This window comes from Bombus vancouverensis, chromosome 1, assembly GCF_051014615.1.
Source record: "Bombus vancouverensis nearcticus chromosome 1, iyBomVanc1_principal, whole genome shotgun sequence".
Taxonomy (NCBI): domain Eukaryota; kingdom Metazoa; phylum Arthropoda; class Insecta; order Hymenoptera; family Apidae; genus Bombus; species Bombus vancouverensis.
The window spans coordinates 13,391,469-13,410,810 of record NC_134911.1 but is presented as its reverse complement, the minus strand read 5'-3'; the positions used below and the strand labels follow the sequence as shown (position 1 = coordinate 13,410,810).

At 40.0% G+C, this 19,342-nt stretch overlaps 1 protein-coding gene across 3 annotated transcripts in view; it reads left to right on the top strand.

The window, feature by feature from the left end:
- Ddr (discoidin domain-containing receptor 2) overlaps positions 1-19,342 on the top strand; it is a 219,280-nt gene that overhangs the window by 132,422 nt on the left and 67,516 nt on the right. For all 3 annotated transcript variants that reach the window (XM_033327399.2, XM_033327401.2, XM_076619821.1), the window contains one exon: positions 9,228-9,459. In XM_033327399.2, the coding sequence (XP_033183290.1) occupies positions 9,228-9,459 (232 nt within the window). The remainder of the gene's footprint in view (positions 1-9,227; positions 9,460-19,342) is intronic.

The following is a 19,342-nucleotide window of genomic DNA, read 5'->3' as shown; positions in this document are numbered from 1 at the left end:
ATTGTATGACGCGCGCACGCGACCGTGTACGGGAATAGAAAAAAAAAGAGGCTCGATCGAGCTCGCGTAAAATCGCACCGGGGCAGCCGGAATTTTCACGGATCATTTGGCTGATGGCATATTCGGCGGCAGCATTCCCGGCATATTCGATAACCGTTCCCGCAAGCTTCGCAAGCCCGGGAGCAGCAACCAACGAGGGACAGGTGTGCGCGCGAGCGTGAAAGAACGCGCTGCCTCCCTGCTATATATTCGCTTGTTCTCCCGCTTCCCATTGGCACGCCATAACCCGCCGCTTCCCTATAAATCCGTGTCGCCGTTCTCCCATCCCCGCGTGCCCCCCTTTTACGATAGTCCATCGAAAATATTCGATCGACCGAGCAAACTGCGGAGAGACTCGTTGACCTGCGAAACAAGTCGCGCGAGCAAGATTGGAAAAGTTAGGAGGACACGTCTTTGACTCCGGCTGGTAATAGGGATTTCTTTCAGAAGGGACCTTCGGCTAAGTTCCTCGCGAAAGAAGCGTGTCAGCAGGTTTTCGACTGGATAAAGCTCGCACGCTCTAAAACTGCAACTGAATTATTTGTCCACTCGGCGAAGACGAAGGGAAGCAACACGTGGTACTCTTCCTCGGTTGTTTCGCCACGTGTCGTTGCGTATGCAATAAATCAGCCAGCGAGCTGAGCAAGTGCTGTTACTAGATACTACAAGAGTTGATTGTGGTTCTAGGTGTTTCTGGTTGTTTGAGACGTCCAGTTAACTGTGTAGTCGGGGAGAATTGTTTAGTTCGAAGGATATTAGATTGTTGGCGTTTGTTTATGGAATTCTTGGAAGTATTGTTAGAAACAGGCATTGTTGCTGTGTGAACAAGTATTATATACTATGCTATACTAAATACAAATATTATAGGAAATCACGCAATACGAATGTCAAGATTTGTTTAAAGAGCTTGACGAATATAATAAAAATAAGATTGAGTAGCGACAGATATGAATAAGGGAAATCTTTGATTTAATATGTTTCGTGTAATTGATGAGTTTTCTCAGTATAATATTAAATATATAGCTCTTTTTATAGTTTAACATTGGAAACGGGATAATTCTTAAATGCGTTAAGAATCGTTCTTCTTACAGAGTGTATATCTGACGAAACGATCTGCCAGAAATTTTAATCAGTCAGTTAATGAAAATGTACTGTGATAGTCGGAAATAACATTTGTATTTGCAACGTCTGCGCAGCATTTTATCCAAAGATTTATATCAGTGCACCTTGTTTAATTTAGCTTATATAATTACCAGAGTTAAAATCACAGAAACATAATTACTTCCAAAGGCACTACAGCTCTTACCTTTTGATACGTTTCAGAACCACTGCCCGTATAACTTGCCGTTAAAAAATGTTCCCTCGAGACAGAATTAATTACAAGAAGTTGAATTTCCAACAAATCAGTGAAAAATTACCCTTCGATATTTGTTCGAACGGTGAAATACAAGCGGCCAGTTACCATTCACCGAATGTTAAGCTGAAAATCCGAGCGAAGAGGGGCAATATTTATAATTCCCGTCGAGGAAACGACCATTAAGAGATTAAATTACCTCACTGCCTCGAAAATTTCTACAATATCGAATCACTCGTTTCCAATCTCCTCCATCTGTGATCCATTCAATCTTCTTCCTTCATCCTTATTCTCCTCCTTTTTTCCATTTCTATCAGCGGTCCCTTATTTTCTGATACTGGTTTCGTACACTTTTTAAATACATCTCTTAACACATACATACACATATAAAACGTTTCTGAATTTCATTAGCGATGTCCTGATTATATCGGTAGAACTTGAAAACAATCTGAAAATCTATATAGAAGTTGCGAGAGATTTACTGTAAACATATTTAATAGAAAATAAGTACACATAGCGAGTGTTAAAGATGAACCCACTTAATATCGAGACTTATCAATATAATGTTTAAATACTTTTGTATTTTTACTAAATATCCTGTACAGTTTGCCATTTACGGATCTACCAATCGAACTTTACCAATATAATTATGGTAAAACATATCTCAGTCTCAGCCTCATTACGATTGTAATAATATTTCAAAATGTTCTGTATAACGCATAATGTATCGATGAAAGCTTTCTCCAAGCGCCCAAATATTTTTATGAACCACTGTATGATCCAGCGTATATTCCGGGCATCGGGCTCGAGCTTGTTAGCCGAAAATGCATACTTTTCAGCGTCACACGAGTGGCTGTTCGTCTTCCGAAGTGCACCGCGCACTGTAATAGTCGCTCATTTCGCGTCTAATTAGAGAGAACGTTAGTTCTCGTCGAAACATTACCGCTATACCGTGCAATGTTCCTAGTTTCACTCGAGTACGAGTGTCTAAGGGGTTTTCATGAATCTGGGAGTGGACCGGGTCGCGTTGACTGCTGCTATCACCGAGATTGCCGTATTATAGAAAAATTTAATTAAATTCGACGTTCGTCGAACGCGCCAGCAGAATCACAGACGAAAGCTAGATGCCGTCATCGCAGCGAACGATGGAAGCTCACGTACGCGGGCAGATAATAAAAGGAATCGAGCGGCCTGCGAACGTGGCTCGAATATCGTTCGCCGTTCAGGGACTAAGTCGTCGAAAGTGACCGCGCCGTAAATTCTTTTCGCTTACACATCGGTGATCGTATTGATTTACGAACGACACCAGCGCTCGACAAGGCAACTTTATAATTCGATTACTATATATATACGGTTTGCACATTCGGTCGTTCATTATTCGGGATATATCGTCGCGAATTGACAGTACGAGGGTTTAATCCCTCTGTCGACTGGAAAAATTCATCAGGGACGTAGCTCGAGTATAGAATACTGAATAATAGAAGTTAATTTTTCACGGAAGTCTGTACCGTGTACTTCGTATGGGAATAGAACCTTATCTCCTTGAAATCAACACGATTACTTAATCAAATATTGCTGTTTCTTGAAAACTAGCACGAATGTCTGCAGTTTCTAAAGATAAATTACATACCTTAGCCGTTACCATGCCAACTACTTTACGAAGTGAAAAGAAGAAGATGGAAAGAGAAAAAGGACGAAGCTACCTCGGGTGTTAGTTTTACAGACACGATCGTGATGGCTCATTTTCGAATAACAAACGTAGCCAGGACTCAAGGTTGGCGAGACGAGGATGGTGTTCGGTGTGGCGTGTGGCGGTAACGATCGCAGGTCATTAGCAATGCTAATGCACCTTTCGACTGATGAGGCAGCGTAATGCCTCTCTGGTCGGCCGAGCTTCCACTCGGGCGCATTTCTCAGCGAGGCTACTTTGGAGTGGCCGAGCTATAAGGCTGCTTGGCTTGCTCGGTCGGTTGGTCTTCCTGGCTGCTACCGTAAATTTCCCCGGGACTATTGGCTTCCTATTAGGATCGAACTCCGTAACTATCTTCCAAGAAATTAGAATACTCCAATAGCGGGATTCCATGTAAAACAGCAAAGGGTTAGGCTTCTAATTACGAAGCTGAATTATCTTGTTTCGATTCGATGCATTTTGAGGATGACAGCACGGCACATTTGTTTGAGAGATTTTCATCAATTGATCTAGTTCCTGCTTGAGTCTACCTTTGATATTTTGGAAACTTTTTGTTGATAGAGTTTTGGCAGCGTATGTAGATACAGTCGTAGGATAGACGTCGACATCAGTTTTATATTATGTTAGTGATTGACGCTCAGAGTCTACGTCGATGCAAATATTTTCAAATCTCACTTGGTCTCGACATGTCCCATTTCTTTTTCTCGTCGTTCAATGTTATATAAAGAGTTCAATAAAAGTGTGACATAAGTGAATTTTTGTCCAGAAATATGATAAAATATACAAGAAACGAGACACATTGGTGACGTACACACGTGTTCATTCCTGACATTCATACATTCGTGACAGAATGAATTATACATAAAATGTATAATTCTTTTAGAAATCTTCAACTTTTCTAACTTAACTATTTGCAATCTTCAGTTTTTTTGGTAAACAATTTTTACATAATATCACATTCACGCCAACGCATACAAGTATCCGCAAATAAAATTGATGTTGAGGCAAAATCAGCAAGAGTTTGAAGGATTAGTTCGAATATTGAAATATAACTATGCGCAGTTTCGTCACTTTTATCAGTCCTCTGCGTCCCTCTTATTAACCAATTTAAAATACGACAACCTTTAACCAACAACAAAGATTCGTGTGTTGAGAGAAGATATACCTATTGTACTATGATCGATCTAACTCACATTCTTTTCTGTATTCGTTTTATTTATCATCTCTACGCACAGAATTTTAGTATTACTCAGAAGAATTTCATCTATCTTTGGAACCTAAGAGGGAAGGTTTCCAGTCCGATGAAGTTGTTACAGTCGCTGTTTATGGTCTCCTGTAGAATTTTATGATTAAAGGTACGAGAACCCTTACGTATCTTTAACTACCGCGTTTCGAACTTCTTTTACGCGTTTCCTGTTCCCGAAACGAGGCAAGTGCAGCGTTTTTCTGGTGGACGAATTTGTTCTGGTTTCAAGAACGAACATAAGAGAAGTCCTCGCGATTCCTCGAGCGTCGTTCTCTTTCATTTTGTTACGGCCGACACTGTAGTGCATCTGGCCACGTTGATGATGCTATTAACGAAAGAAACTGTTATCGCTATCATGCTACGTACTCGGCCATGATTCGATTACGTAAACGCGGCGGAACGCACGCTTCTTGGGAGGTGACCACAATCTTCATTGAAACGTCATGGTTAACGTTTTGCCTTTGCGAGAGTTGTAAACCACTCAGAAGGGAATTAAAGTAATTTCGGTTAGGAACGTCGTGTGATTTTAAGGGAAGAAAGAAAACTCATCAAGATGAAGTGTCGGATCTCTGCAAAAGCTCGAATGTTCTCAAAACCGTTTGCAGATACTGATTTATGATTTTGAATTTAGTGATTCGATATTTACGAGCAAATAAAAAAGGTGTCTTAATGAAATTCAATTTTACAAGAGCTACTTGTGTAATGTACTCGTGAAATCAAAGATATTCAACAAGTGCGATATTCGATACTTGTAAAGTATTTATATTCGAAGGATCTTTTTTATTAGATTGTATACTTGATTTCATAGTATCGATGTGAAAGTACTAGTAAATGACACGAAATTTAATAGACTTCGATCTAATCGACTAGTATATACCTAAATATTAGAAGAAATACAACGGCGTGGCAGTAATTTTTGTAGCCACTGTACATACGTACATTCCGTATTATTTATAGACTTCAAAATGCAAAACAATGTTAATTGTTTTATCATAGCGTTACAACCAACAGATACCACAAGTTACTTCCTGACGAAAGTAAGACATTGTCTAATAACTTCAAGACATACTAAATTAAAGTATAAATTTACGAACTGTCTGCAAACTTACTCGCGAACTTTCAAAACATTGTATAATCCTTATTAACATTCTAAAATATCATTACGCGTCTCAACCACGCGATGCCGTGCCATCAAACTATATTTCAACGTCAGACATCCATGTAAAAAAATTATACGCATTGGGAACCAGGCTCGACCAACTTTCAAATATTGTCAAGAGAAAAAAGAATAGAAATTTGGTGGCGGGCATCGGTAGCCAGACGTTCTACCATCGTTGTCGAAATTTTCAGCGATCTCTGTGCGGCGGTTAATTTCCTTGCTGACGTAATTAGCCCGCAGGAACGACAGACAATTAGCGACCTCGAGGCGATCGTGGAATCAGTCGGTTGAAGGAGAGGTCGGGGATAACTTTATTCGAACGAAATCCTGGTTGAGGCTGCAGCGTTGCGGGGAATTTCAGCGGTGTGACTAGCTAGGTCTGCGGATAGGATAGACGAAAATGGGCTGAGAAGAGAGAGAGACACGAGGGATAGAAGGAAGGGGGAGAAGAGGGACGAAGCCAGGACATTGTTAACAGCATTGCTGCCTAATTAACCGCAAACGCTTTCAGTGGGTTTCGCCTGGTCTATTGTTTACATGCGGGCATGCCGCCTGTATGATAGTGCTCGACGACCGAACCAGCTGAAATATTTCCATGAAGATTCTCCAGCCGCTTTGTGCCGTACATGCATGGCGTCTATCTGGATCGGGACGTGGATCGTATAGGATACACCGGAAGTAACGTCCACTCGTGGGAAATTCCATGCTTTTCCAGTGAAATCGAGCCTGGACTCTCGATACACCCGCAGCACGATTTCGCTCGCGGCGGATCTTTTGTCGGTGAAAATCTTCTTTGCTTTGACGATCACGATGAAGTTTTCTCTTCCTTTCTGCGGATAAGAGGATCGCTGTTACTGGTTGTATAGGGAGATGATCGTAAATAGGGGAATAAATGGATGTATCAGAGGTTGTGGAGTTGTTAATGGTTATAAGATGGAGAGGCGATTATCTTTTTACTTGAAAATATGGTATCATAATATGAGATTCGATAAAAAGTAACGAAAGTTTGGCAGGTTTTAATCGAGATAAGTTATCTTGTCATCGATAAGATGAAGTAAGCACTTGATCCTCTTTCAGGTATTTGGTGTGTTTGAATAAGTGCTTGTAGTTAAGCTTGAAATGTACATACGTCTGATCCATGGTCGCGACAAAATCTTTAATATAAAACATACCGAAATGAAAAATAACATAAGTTGTAGAAATTCTGATCGTTCGACATTTATTACAAACTCCAGTATCGCTGAAATAATCCAAATCATCTAACCTGTTTTAACACATTCCATTTGTTAAAGTACCCGTCACTCGTACGAGAGATCTTAACGAAAATTTTAATATAACGCAGTGCAGAATACGTAAATTCAACAAATCCCAGTGCAATATTTAACCCAAATGTCATCGTCATCAAAATGATCCAAAATATCCAACCAGTCTTCTAACTCGACTGTCAAACTATCCCATTAATCGGAACGATAGATCGCAACGAAATAATAGATTAATTACCAGTAGCAGTTCCGGGTTGAGCTCGGATCGGAACAAAGTATCGCGGCCTGTCAGAGGCAGGGTTTGCCCGCGGCGAGCCAGTGGGTCAGCTTTCATTAATTTTAATTGACGAGGGGAATCCGCGCAATATCGGGGGAAAAAGTTGGCCGGTCTCGCCAACCGGTAGAGGCGAGGGTTTCATTTCAAGACGATTACCGGGCTAACGAGCTTTGAAAATCAAGGAAATTGTATCGCGGCCTAGGAAGTGCAGCCGATGAAGTCCAACGGTCGAGCTGTTTAGCAGCGAGCCACCGCCTCGCGAGCGATAATGAGCCACTCGGATTGAGCCGCGGTTCGCTCGCCCAATATCCTTAATTCCGAAAGCTCGTTGCGCGGGGCAAGTAGAGCTTAAAATTAAACTCTGCCGGCTAACTTTCTTATCGCCCGATGAATCTCTGGCCCGTATATAATGCGATCTTGTTATCGGCCGCGGCAGTATTTTTAGCTGGGAGCACGCGTGGAAAGTCGGCCGTGGTGTCTGCTCAGCAAGTGGACTGAACGTGAAGTCACGTATCCCGTATGGATCGGGGCCACGTTCTTCCAGGCTCTCGCTGAATTAAAAACTCGTTTCGTGCTAGAAATTATGGGTCTCGTTTCACGGAATGTCCATGATTGTGTATGGCCAAGGAAACGTTTGGTTGGTTCTTAGGAGGAATATATTAGAACGTATCTCCGTTGGAAGATTATCGTGCGAGGGATTTGTTTGTTGGATAAGAAAATGCTTTACCTCGTGGATCGTTCAAGTTACGAGCATCCAGATTTCGATACGGACGAGATAAATTGTTTCGGCTCGTAAATCGTTGCTTCGAGTATGAAGATACCCGTGAATCGAGCCGAGAATTTTAGGCTTTCGTGTTACATAGTTTCTACGATGTAAGGCATCCGGGAGAAGTCGTATACGGTAGGAATTATATTCTGATGTTTCACCAATATTGTAGTTCGCTTCTCCAGATATTTTGTAGGATAGTTGAGTTGTAGATAGCTTTGTGACTTGTAAAGAGATAAACGTGGAAGAATGATAATTATATTGAAATATGTTTAAAAATTTCTTTCTCTAATCTATTTTTTTTATTTGATGCAACCATTCCCAAACGACATTTAATCTTTTGAAATTCACATAACATTTTGATTATGTTCACATGACAATTTTAAACATTCGGTTCAAATACTCCTCTGTTACACCGTTAACTTTTTCAGGTCAAGTATTGATCATTCGCACTTCCATCGCTTGATAAAATCCTGTCACGTTTACAAAGTCAGTGCATCGTGCAATTCTTAAAGAAGCTATATGATATCTGAAGATATAATTTCAATGCGAAATTGTAACAATACGAATCAAGTATTCTCGAAGTACTTTTTAATAAATTGAGTCTGTTCATTCCGTCGAAGCTACGCAGATATAGGGGGTTGAAGCGTGGATAATAACGGCGTTCCACCGTCGACGAAGTGGCCTGGAATCGAAACTGCTTTGTCGTTGTTCTCCACGTCGATGTTGTATATAAATGGGTCAGAAACGTGTGCGATGATTAAACGTCGATTGCTTTCCCACCTTGTACCAATGTCTATCTCGCCCTCTCACTATTTTCTTCTCTCTCTCTCTCTTATCTTCCACGTCTCCTGACACCAACGTTGAAAGCCATTATCTCGAAATGCGGATCGACACACATAAATGATTATAAATAACTCAAAATCGATAGTGAAAAAAGATCCCCAGTTAAACGATTGCTCGTAAATCAATCCACACGCCATTAATTTATACGGGTACATCGGTCGATCGTTGTGTGGAATCACGCTCGTCAAAAAAAATACAGGTAAAGGCAATGAGTGAGCAAGAAAAAGAGAGAATGAGAGGGTAAGGAGGAAGAGAGAGAGGGAGAGGAAAAAGCAACCATTAATTATTCTAGTACGCGTATCGAAATACTGAGGGTTGGAAAATAATGTTTTTCCCCCTTGGCTGGTGGGAAAGAAAATTTGCTGCACACCCCCAAGTTAAATACAACCTTCATTGCTTATTCATACGAAACAAGGGAGCGGTATCTCTGGCTACCGAAGGAAACACGAAAAGATTCGGCGTTTTTGCACGAGTGTCTCTCGCAGATCCCGTGATATCCACGTAAACGTAGAGTATGCTCTTTGCACGAGAATATTCCCGCGGCGGAGCCGTCGTAATAATTCTTGTCGTAATTCCTCGGTTTCCCAGGCTGAGACAAGACAAGGGCGGCGGCGCTTGGTGCCCGAAAAATATGGTCACGAAGGAGGGCAAGGAGTACCTCGAGGTGAATCTGCACAGTCCGCGTATACTGACGTCCACCAGGACCCAGGGCAGGTTCGGGAACGGCCAGGGGGTCGAGTACACCGAAGAGTACTTCGTCGAATATTGGCGACCAGGGTTCAACAAGTGGGTGCGATGGAGAAATCGACGTGGCATGGAGGTACGTACACACACCTTCTGGCTGCTCGCTGTCGATCGATTCGAAAGCGTCCGGACCTTCTTTTTTACCTTTTTCCTCTTTTTCTGTCGACCTCGCGACCACTCAACTGTCTCTTTTATAGTCGTTAAGAACGCGACGACGTTCGACAACTCCATGGCGCAGCTTTGAATTCATTTAAAAATAGAGTCGATTACGTATTCAGTTGCATTTGCAACGACGTTTCGTCATGCAATCTTTCTAGAATGTTGATTTTAAGCGTATTGATCTATTGAGATTTATTTGTACGAAAGAAATCGTATAAGAGAGTTCGGTAGAGGTATCAAACGGTTTTTAAATGATTAAATTGAAGACTTTTGTTAATTTAAAAAGTCTCGTTTTTGCGAACGTATAAAGTAACGTATAAAAGCAAGAAGAGATTCAGAAGATATAAAAATAAAAGCACGATTAACTGCGCGTTTGCGTTAAGTGGAGAAAAGCAGAGTGGAAGTAGTAATGGATCGCTTATAGTCAGACGCTAGTCTCGGCCGTTCACGCAGACGCTACATCTTCCGGCAACTTTTAATACGTGCATCATCTGGAATTTATTTTGAGAAAAAAATTATTCATCAACTTCGAAACTACGCTTAAACTTTATAAGCACTGTTACTTAAAATTTGTTCAATGCCCCTCGACTAACTCTTTTAGAAGTGATTAAAGACATTACGTGAGCTGTGGTTTTTCATAAGCTTTACCAAGAAATCACGTTAATCGTAAGTATGTCAAGAACTTATAACGAAATCATATAAGTAGTTTATATTTCTATATTTGAAAGCACAATTTCACGTTTCTTTCTTTTTCTTCTTTTCAATTTCGTTATCACAGTTACATTAACAGAGGAGCACGAGAGAAGGACATTCAATTTTAAGACTCAACGAATTTTTTCCAAACTTCTACTCTTTCTTCGGCCGCATTTAAAGTTCTTGCAAATATTACTGGGTACTAAAAGTATAAAGATAAAATAAATATTCATTTCATTACTGTTGAGCGTTTAGTCAGTTTATAGCATTAGACATTTCTAAACTTCAGGATAGTCTGGCAACGATTAACTTTGTGATAAATTTGTACTATGCCAGACTCTCGGACATTTGAGCCGCATCTGATCGACAATTTCGTTGCTATTTCATGCTAAGTTGAACAAATATTACACCTACTATACAAACTATCGCTATTAAAGACTCAGAAGAAGAAACGTATATCTTCTTGACAGAACCACCAAAACACACACATCCTATAAAAAATAATTGCTTATCGTTCCTCTACATATTTACGAACCATTACGGATTAAATCATCACGTGCAACCTTGAATTACTTTTGCAAAAGCTGACGACTAAATTCGATTTCTTTTTTCTGAAGCGTAGCGAATATTGTAGCCGACAGATTTTTATACGAACGACCAATTATAAAGCAATTTCGCGGCGAGAGGCGGCCGTACCGGCAGAATTAATGCGGTGCCACTCTTTATAATTGCTCTCGTCAAGGAAATCGGATTACAGTTTTAGCCTGGCTCCAGTGGAAAAAGGAAGGGGAGAAGAGGGGGCTGGGAACAAAGCGGCGCCGTCGCGTAATTCCATTCTTTTGAACGGGAAAATCTGCAAGTATCACGCGGAAGCTTTGCTCTCGATAGGCCCCGAGGCCGTCCACCATTTGTATTCCCAAACGGTCGAGCGACCGCTTCCAACCCCCGTTTCGTTCACGTTGTGTCGTGAACGCGTATCTATAGCGCGTAAACCGGAGCTGCCTGTGTTAGGTCAGTGTAAGCTGCCGTTACAACGGAGCGACGTGTTAATTAACGTCTCTTTAGCATGATAATCTGTACGCGATATCCATTAGCTCGTCAAAATACATCATGCCCGGTAAAGCGATTTACCGGCGTCAATGAAATTACGAGGAACAGGCCTTCTCGTGACGTCGCCTTAAATTACTATTACGCGCGTGTGCACACGCCAATAACGACGATATGTGTATGGATGAGACGGCAGGGAAGCGCAAGGATGGTCAGTCGCGATTATAACGAGGAGCTTGTGCTCGACGACGTGTTGGGAATTGTATGTCTTACGGATTAGTTACGGGAATTCGTGACAAAATTTTGGAGTAGACGTAGAACCGTTTGAATTATTGTTGAAGTATTTCATTGACCGTATTTAGTACAGTGAAAAGGTAGTTTTTATATTCGTGGATTGTGTTTATTTTAATTAATGATTCAGTTACTTTGCAATTGCATAATCAAAATTGTACATACATCGACGAATTTTTCTTTTTATATGGTATAAGAATATGAAATGGAAAACATACTGGTCTTTGAAAAATACAATATTTCAAGTGAATTCATTTTATTTTATTGAAAAATAATGTTAAAATAATGTAACCGTGATTGATTTTGATATCCTTTGTATACATATGGTTATAGTATTATACTATGAACAATATCGAACGCAATACTACATGGTTTCTGATTACACAGTACAGCTAATTCTCTTTTTAATCTACATCTGTATTTTCTGTCTTTTTAGCTTAAAATACACTCTCTTTCTCTCTTTTTCATTCAACTCAGACATTTTATAGACATCTCTGAATATTCGATCATGCAACCAGAACCTCAGGTGCAAGTTGTTTCGCACACTAATCCCGAATGTTCTTGTTTTTACATTCTTCTTTTGCATTTCCAATGTTCGAAACTCTGTGACGCGCAGTTTTTCATTTTCACACCATTGTTGATGCTTTCCTCGCAGCAGAGAGAAATTTCTTATAGAGAATATTATTCAAGTCCCCTCGTTCGTCTCACGAGTACACCTCGTGGGTTAATTCCCTAACGTTCTCTCTAGATTTTCACTAAAATGCTCAGCTTTGCTTGTACTACACAAGAACACAAACCTACCATACACACACGGTCCCTTAAGACTAAACGAATTCTGCGGAAACTAACTAAAGGTACGAAAGCTTCATACTGAAAGATACTCCGAAATGAGCTTGTTCTTACAAAACAACGCTCTAAAATTTCTTCTCTGGTTCACATAAAAAAGAAATTTTACGACGTTATTACACTGCACTTTCTATGATCCTTTTGTACCTGCGGACAGAAAAAATGTGGTAAATCGTATTATTGATCCAAAGAATTTCTCGGAAATAATATTTTCGTTACTGGACAATAAAAAGCATTAAATTAATAAGAACTCAGAAGATTCTACAATATTTTTATATTGGTATAAATAGTTTATTTTGATAATATATCATTCGTTCAATATTTTACATTTAAAAATTATTGTATCATTAACTTCGAAACCAAATTTCCTTAATAATATATTTCTTAATATTTAAACGACAATAAAAAGCGTTATTACAATTATTTTGTCTAACTAGAAAATACAATGGAAGATCGTTGAAACGATATAATCGAAGAAACCTCGTCCAGTATTGAGAACAAGAATCGCTATTGTTCGCGGTCCAGTTTAATATCGGCAAATGGAATTTTAATGGATACACTGTTCGTTGAAACAGCCAGCACATAATCAATCGTAACGAGCCACGCTCCATTTTTCGATTTGTCTCGCGTTCTTTTCATCACGCGGACGCGTCGATTAAACGATTGTCGCTCGAGACGACCATAAGTGGACGGAACATTCCGTGTTTCTCGATAGTTTCGTTTCCTTTCTATCGACAAATGAACAAGTTCTTCGGCATGCTATGCTCTTCAGCGTTCGACACGTTAAACTTTGCCCTGGAATATCGGAAAAATTGTATTTCATATGCGTAGAGCCTTTCATGTTGATATATTCCTTTCTTCTTTAAATTTTCTTCGATATTTTTCATGAAATTTTAATACCAAATTTTCGTGCACCATCGTTGGATAATTAAGCAGCTTCATCGAACATTTGAAATGCAGAAGCTAAAACCGATAAGACTAGAAATTTTCAAAGTCTAATTTAACATGTCAAGTTTGGTAATCTTTTAGACATTTTTTATTTCGGAATATTCCGTCCTTTCACGTTTTACCTGCAAAAAATAAATTATATAGTGCTTACGAGTTTTATTTCTCCATTCTAAGGAAGCTAATAGATAATGATAAGCAGTTTTGAACTTAGCTAATCATGCAAATCATTATAAGCATATCTTCAATTTCCCTCCTCCACGAAAACAACGCAAAGCGAAGCTATCTGTACTCGATAAGGAAAGTCTCACGTAGTTATTCTTCTCGACCGACTACGATAACGTAGCCTGATATTTCGATACCCGGATGGCACAACGGGAAAGCGTCCACCGCGTCGTGAAAATACTTGTGAAACTCCGGACTGACTTCCGTCACGAAAGTGTGTGTCTCGTTATTCGACGAGCCTCTGTCGTCTGAATGCTTCTTGGTGTTCTCCTCATGGCACGAGAGATTCCTCCTTCTGCTCCTTTTTGTCTCTCTCTCTCTCTTTCTCTCTCTCTCTCTCTCTCTTGAATGCACACCATACCGACGTCTGCTCGTTTGGGTACACACAACACATACCATCGTGTGTGCTTCATCCGGTGTTCTTCCTATTTTCACGCAGATTCGCTCAAAGCGAGAAAGCAGACGTTAGATTCAGGCTGCTCGGAGAAGGGGTGTACATTCGAAGGAGCAGAGAAGAAGAAGAAGATGGCATATGGCACAGACCAAGAAACAGACAAGGAGAGAAAAAGAGGGAGGAGATAGTTTAAGGGGGAACGGAAGTTAAAGGAGGATAAGCGAGAACACGAACGTTTACCCTGCAGCCTCAATCTGGCCGGTATGTGATCTTTGTGCACGCGCACCTTCCTTTTACTCCTTGCACTTTGAATACGAGCAGGAAGAACGAAAGAGCCCGGTTCACCGGTAGAGAGATGAGAAAGAGCTAGGGCTAGGTAGAAGAAACGAGACACGGGCTGTACGAGGGGTTGGGGAGGAAAAAGCAAAACGACTATGTTATCGCCCCGTTGTACGTGACCCGTGCCCTCTACGGGCATTTTTCTACGGCAGACGCGGCCGCCACTCCCACAAAAAGCAAGGAGGAATGCGAGCGCAACGAAAAACGCGCCTTCCGTTTCCGATCGACCGCCAGCGAAATTTCCATGCCGTCACGATTTCCTTTACCTTCCTGTGAAATATATTAAATGAGAAAGAGAGGGAAAGAGAGGAGAGAGGAGAGAAAGGAGTAACGGAAAGAGTAAGAAAATATTTCCAAGGGCTTCCTTTCGAATAGTTTACGGCGAGGGATACATGCACGCACGAGAATCGACGTTGGAAAACCGGTAGGAAGGGTGGATCCGGAAGGTGGAACCAGAAGCGAACCCGTGTCTACCTTCTGAACGGAGAGCGCTATTTTTCCTAGAAAAAATGTATCGCCTTACCGCGAACGCAATTTCCTTCGTTCACGAAGTATATTAAGTGATACGAAAGAAAAGATCAAAGGGATTGTAAACTGTGAACGTCGAGACGCGAGTCGGAAGATTGTTGTTGGAATACTTCGCGATGAACGTACGTGAAACGCGCAAGGGAAATTACTTATCGTTATCGAACGAACTATCACAGAGGTAAGTGCACCTTACATGCGCCGAGTAATAAATTGCTATTAGAATTCTTTAATATGAACGGAACTCGCATATAATAAATAAAAGAGAAAATAGAATGACTTTAACATCGTAATTGAACGTAATAAAAAACTCACGTGAATAAGTAAAAAACGTAATTTCGTTATGAATAATTCATTTAAAAAGAGATTGAAAATCAGAATGTAAAATGTAAATTTAATGTAAGAGACTCGCCGGCGAGTTATGGCGAGTTTAAGGAACAGAGCTTCGCATGCTGTTTGTTAAGATCGAAAGCAGACGATTGTTCGTGTAGCCCATATCTTGACCTAGATTTTCTACGTTTTAAGAGTCCCTTCTAATTTTCTCTTTCGTGCGCGTGCACCATAAGCAGAGACACGAAAATACATTACGAGGCCGCTCCCTGTAACGGAGAATTAAGCCAAAAAGAAGATTCGTTTCAACTCATGGTACAAACGGTGAAAGAGCAAACGATATGCATCAGAACTGCATCCTGATGAAAATGGAACGAGATATGATACCGTACGATACCGTCTTTTCCTTTCGCGTCAGGATGCTCGTTGTCGTTCCTGTGGTGGGACAATTGCCAACCGTGGACGTGTTTCATTAGCGTCCGTGTACCGGCGCCAACAGGAATTACCTCGACCAGCCTCATTTACGACGTTCTTCTACTTACATTCGTTATGAAGTAAGCACCGGCAAATTAAATAACTCTGCAGGGAAATATTATAGGAATGTTGAATTGAGGATAGGATTTTAATACGTGGAACCTGAAGCGAAACGTGATGATAACTACGTCCAATAATGAAATTGCGATAATGTGTTTACTGAAATTTCAAACTCTGAGTTTCAAGTCTTTGAGTCCTGCTTTCTCAATTCCAACTTTTATCGATTCTCCAGGAAAATATTATGAGAAAATATTGTTGAGTAGCGTATAGGATCTTAAATAGGATCCTTATGTGGAGGCTTAAATTAAATGGAAATGGAATTCATTTAATGATAAAATTGTAATTATGATTTCAGAGGAACTTAAAACTCGTAGCCTCGATTCTTCATTCCTCTTTCTTTATTCTACCTTTCACCGAGTCTTCAGCTGTTAAGCTATTTTGAAGTTTGCATACGATCATTTTTCTTTCCTTTGTTTCACTACTTCTTTCGTTCGATACAGTCATCCTTAGACGACACTCGGACACGTGCATACACGTAATATCTTCAACGATCATGCACCCTTCATTCATTCAACAATACAATATCTTCTATATGGTTGAATATATATTCGACACACTGCTATTTCCTTATTCTAAACATTTTTTAATATAATATATATGGAGCGGAAAAATATTTGTTTTATCATCAGCGTGAAAAAATTTTGTTTGTCATAATAAAATAATGACAATTATACTAAAAAAAGATGTCGATACGCGTATCTCCCTCAAATAGTATCAGTGACTGTCGCAGGTGAAAAACAAGTATTTAAAATCTTGTATCTCTGAAAAGTAAAAATATCATTGAACGATGAGTATGAATTGAAACATCAGAATGAAAGTTAATAGGATGGAGAGAGACTACGTTCATTGTTATTCGTAAATTTAAATTTTCAAGAAATCGCGCTGTCGAATAAACACGCTTATAGCGTAATAGCTTTAAATTATAGTAGTAATGGTCGTGCGTGGAATTTATTGCGCATGGAGCTGAGATTCCGGAAGAAAAGGAGGACAGTACACGCGCGAAACAAGACACGGTTGCTCCCTGATGATAACATTCCCAGAGGTGTGTCGCGATAAATCCGCAGGTGAAAGTCAACATGTACCACTATTCTCAGTGAGGCTAAACATATATCCACGTTTTACGTTATTTGAAATAGTCTTTCTGTTGTAACTTCTCGCATCTTTTCAGATTTCCAATGCTACAGACACGGCCAATATATCGATGACTCGTTAATACCTTGAAACATTTCTCTTTGCAATTTGTATTCTAATTTAGTCAAATATCTTATCCTTCTTTCGATTATTATCTAACATTTCAGTTTATACTTTTAAAAATGTTAATTTGTATCTTTTGACTTGAACCTCTTAATTGAATTACTGAATTAAAATTCGAGTTAAAGTTTTCCTTTTGAATTGTTCAACCCGCGTAAGGATTTTTTTTTCGATGTCGATGGACCTGGTTTCCGAAATCAATTACAAATATCCCAATCTTTTTCAGCAGTGTTTAAAAATTAATAAAGCTTCAGGACAACGTAGAAATATTTTTTTCATGGATCGAATGACATGAAATGAGATAAATAGCCGGGTAAAATGAATTAGAATGCCTTTTAGAATTTATTAAAGCGACAGAGCGATGGCAAAACACGCGTTTGGCGTGTGGAGATGACGAGTCCTCGAGACTTCTGTTTGACTTGGCGACCGCGCGCCGCTTAAGTCCACAGATACCGACGGTAATTTCCATCGAAATTTCAATCTCGTTTATCCGCAAAGTAACTTCCACGAGCCCCGTCCGTCGCAGTGATCCCTCACCCTTCCGTCGCGCTGTTTCACCCCTCAAGCGACCGTCGCGAGAGACTGGCAGCACGTATCGAATTTTAATCAATCACCGATAGGGACAGCCAATTCCAAAGCCAATTAACATATTCATTCTGCGAGTCTGCTCGCTCTTTTTCCACTGATTTCAGTGAAATTCAAATTGCAATATGGTGAGCACCATTACTGGCCGAGCCGTGCAGTCATTACGCGGCAGTCATTACCGAGCGCGTTCGTTCGCAATAATATTACATGGGTCTATAGTATAAAAAGGAAAGAAAAAAGAGGAAAATAGGGGAAAAGGGAAACAAAGAATGTGAGATGGAAAAGATACAGAGGAAAGAGAAAATCAAAGAAACACGGCCTCTATTATCAAGCCTGTCGATTGCGTTCGCTCGATAAAATGAATTTTTATAGTATCGCCTTATTAAAATGGTTCTCGATTCGACGTAATTAAAACAAACCAAAGCAAAGCTTATAGAACTCTCTCGATTTCTCAGTAGCCTAATATTTACAGTCCTACAGGTCTTTCATAATTATAAATCTCCTTCTGTATTGCTTACAGAAATATTGGAGAACTAGAGAATATCGAGGTAAAAGCTCTATGACAACGAAAGGATAAAAGCCATCGCACTTTTATTACGTAATATGTACGTTCACCTAACGTTTTCTGCCGATGGCAAAAATAATTGTTAGAAAAGAGCACTGACCCGCGAAAATAAGCAAGTATCGAGATTCGCGTGGCAAATGAAAATTCAGTGGAATCGAATGACACAGAAGATACTGTACTTGTGCTAGTGATTTTAAAGTCCGTTTATGGTATCATACGTTGGTTAAATTGGTTACTCGATAAGGTTGTCATCTCTACTCGTCAAATTTGTGGCGCGTTTAGAAAATCAACCGAGCTTTTACGAAGAGCCGGAAAGAAATCCCGTTTCATTCCGTCTAGGAATTAAGGAGAGCAATAAAGTTACACGCGACCGAGCCAACAGATATTTCACCTGTCTTTTTTGGATTCGCTCGTGCCCGTCCTCTTCCCAGGAAATTCAATGCGCGACAAGGGGAAACTAGAAAATTTCTCTCTGGCTGCTCGAACATGCAAATGCACAGGGTGTTTCGTGAAAATTTCTGCCTGCTCCCGGGACGATGTCGCGACGGTTCTTGACCGAAAATACGCGTTCGTTCGTGACGGTAAAGGATTTTAAATCTTATCCGGCTGTCAACGCGAAGACAGCGGCGTTATCGTAGTCTTAAAATGCATAAGCAAGACGAGTAAATTTATCTTTTTAACATTAAGTATCTAACTTTTCAACGAGAAATTAATTTTTACTAAAGCGAGTGGAACCAACGTTATATCGACAAACTCCTTTTGATGTGAATAGCGATTTTCTTCGAACATCATTGTTCGAGTTAATTAAGATTCTGGTATAAAAATTTAAGGATACATCATAAAGGTACTAATTATTGTTTCTACACTGTTTGCTTAATATAATTCAAACTACATATCGTTTGAACTGTTCGTGTTTTCGCATTGCAGTGCAATTATTTCACATAAAGACCCGAACTGGCATGGGCCGTGATTAAAATTTCAATGATTGCATTATAAATCAAAATCGCTGGAAACTCTGTTCGCAGTTTCATCATCGACAGTTTCCCGAATGGTTAATACACCAAATCGATTCGCCGAAAGTCGAAGTCGTTTAAATATTTCTCTCGTCTTCGAATCGCCACAATATCAAATATTTGTATCACTGCCGTTATATTTCACGCGTTTGCAATG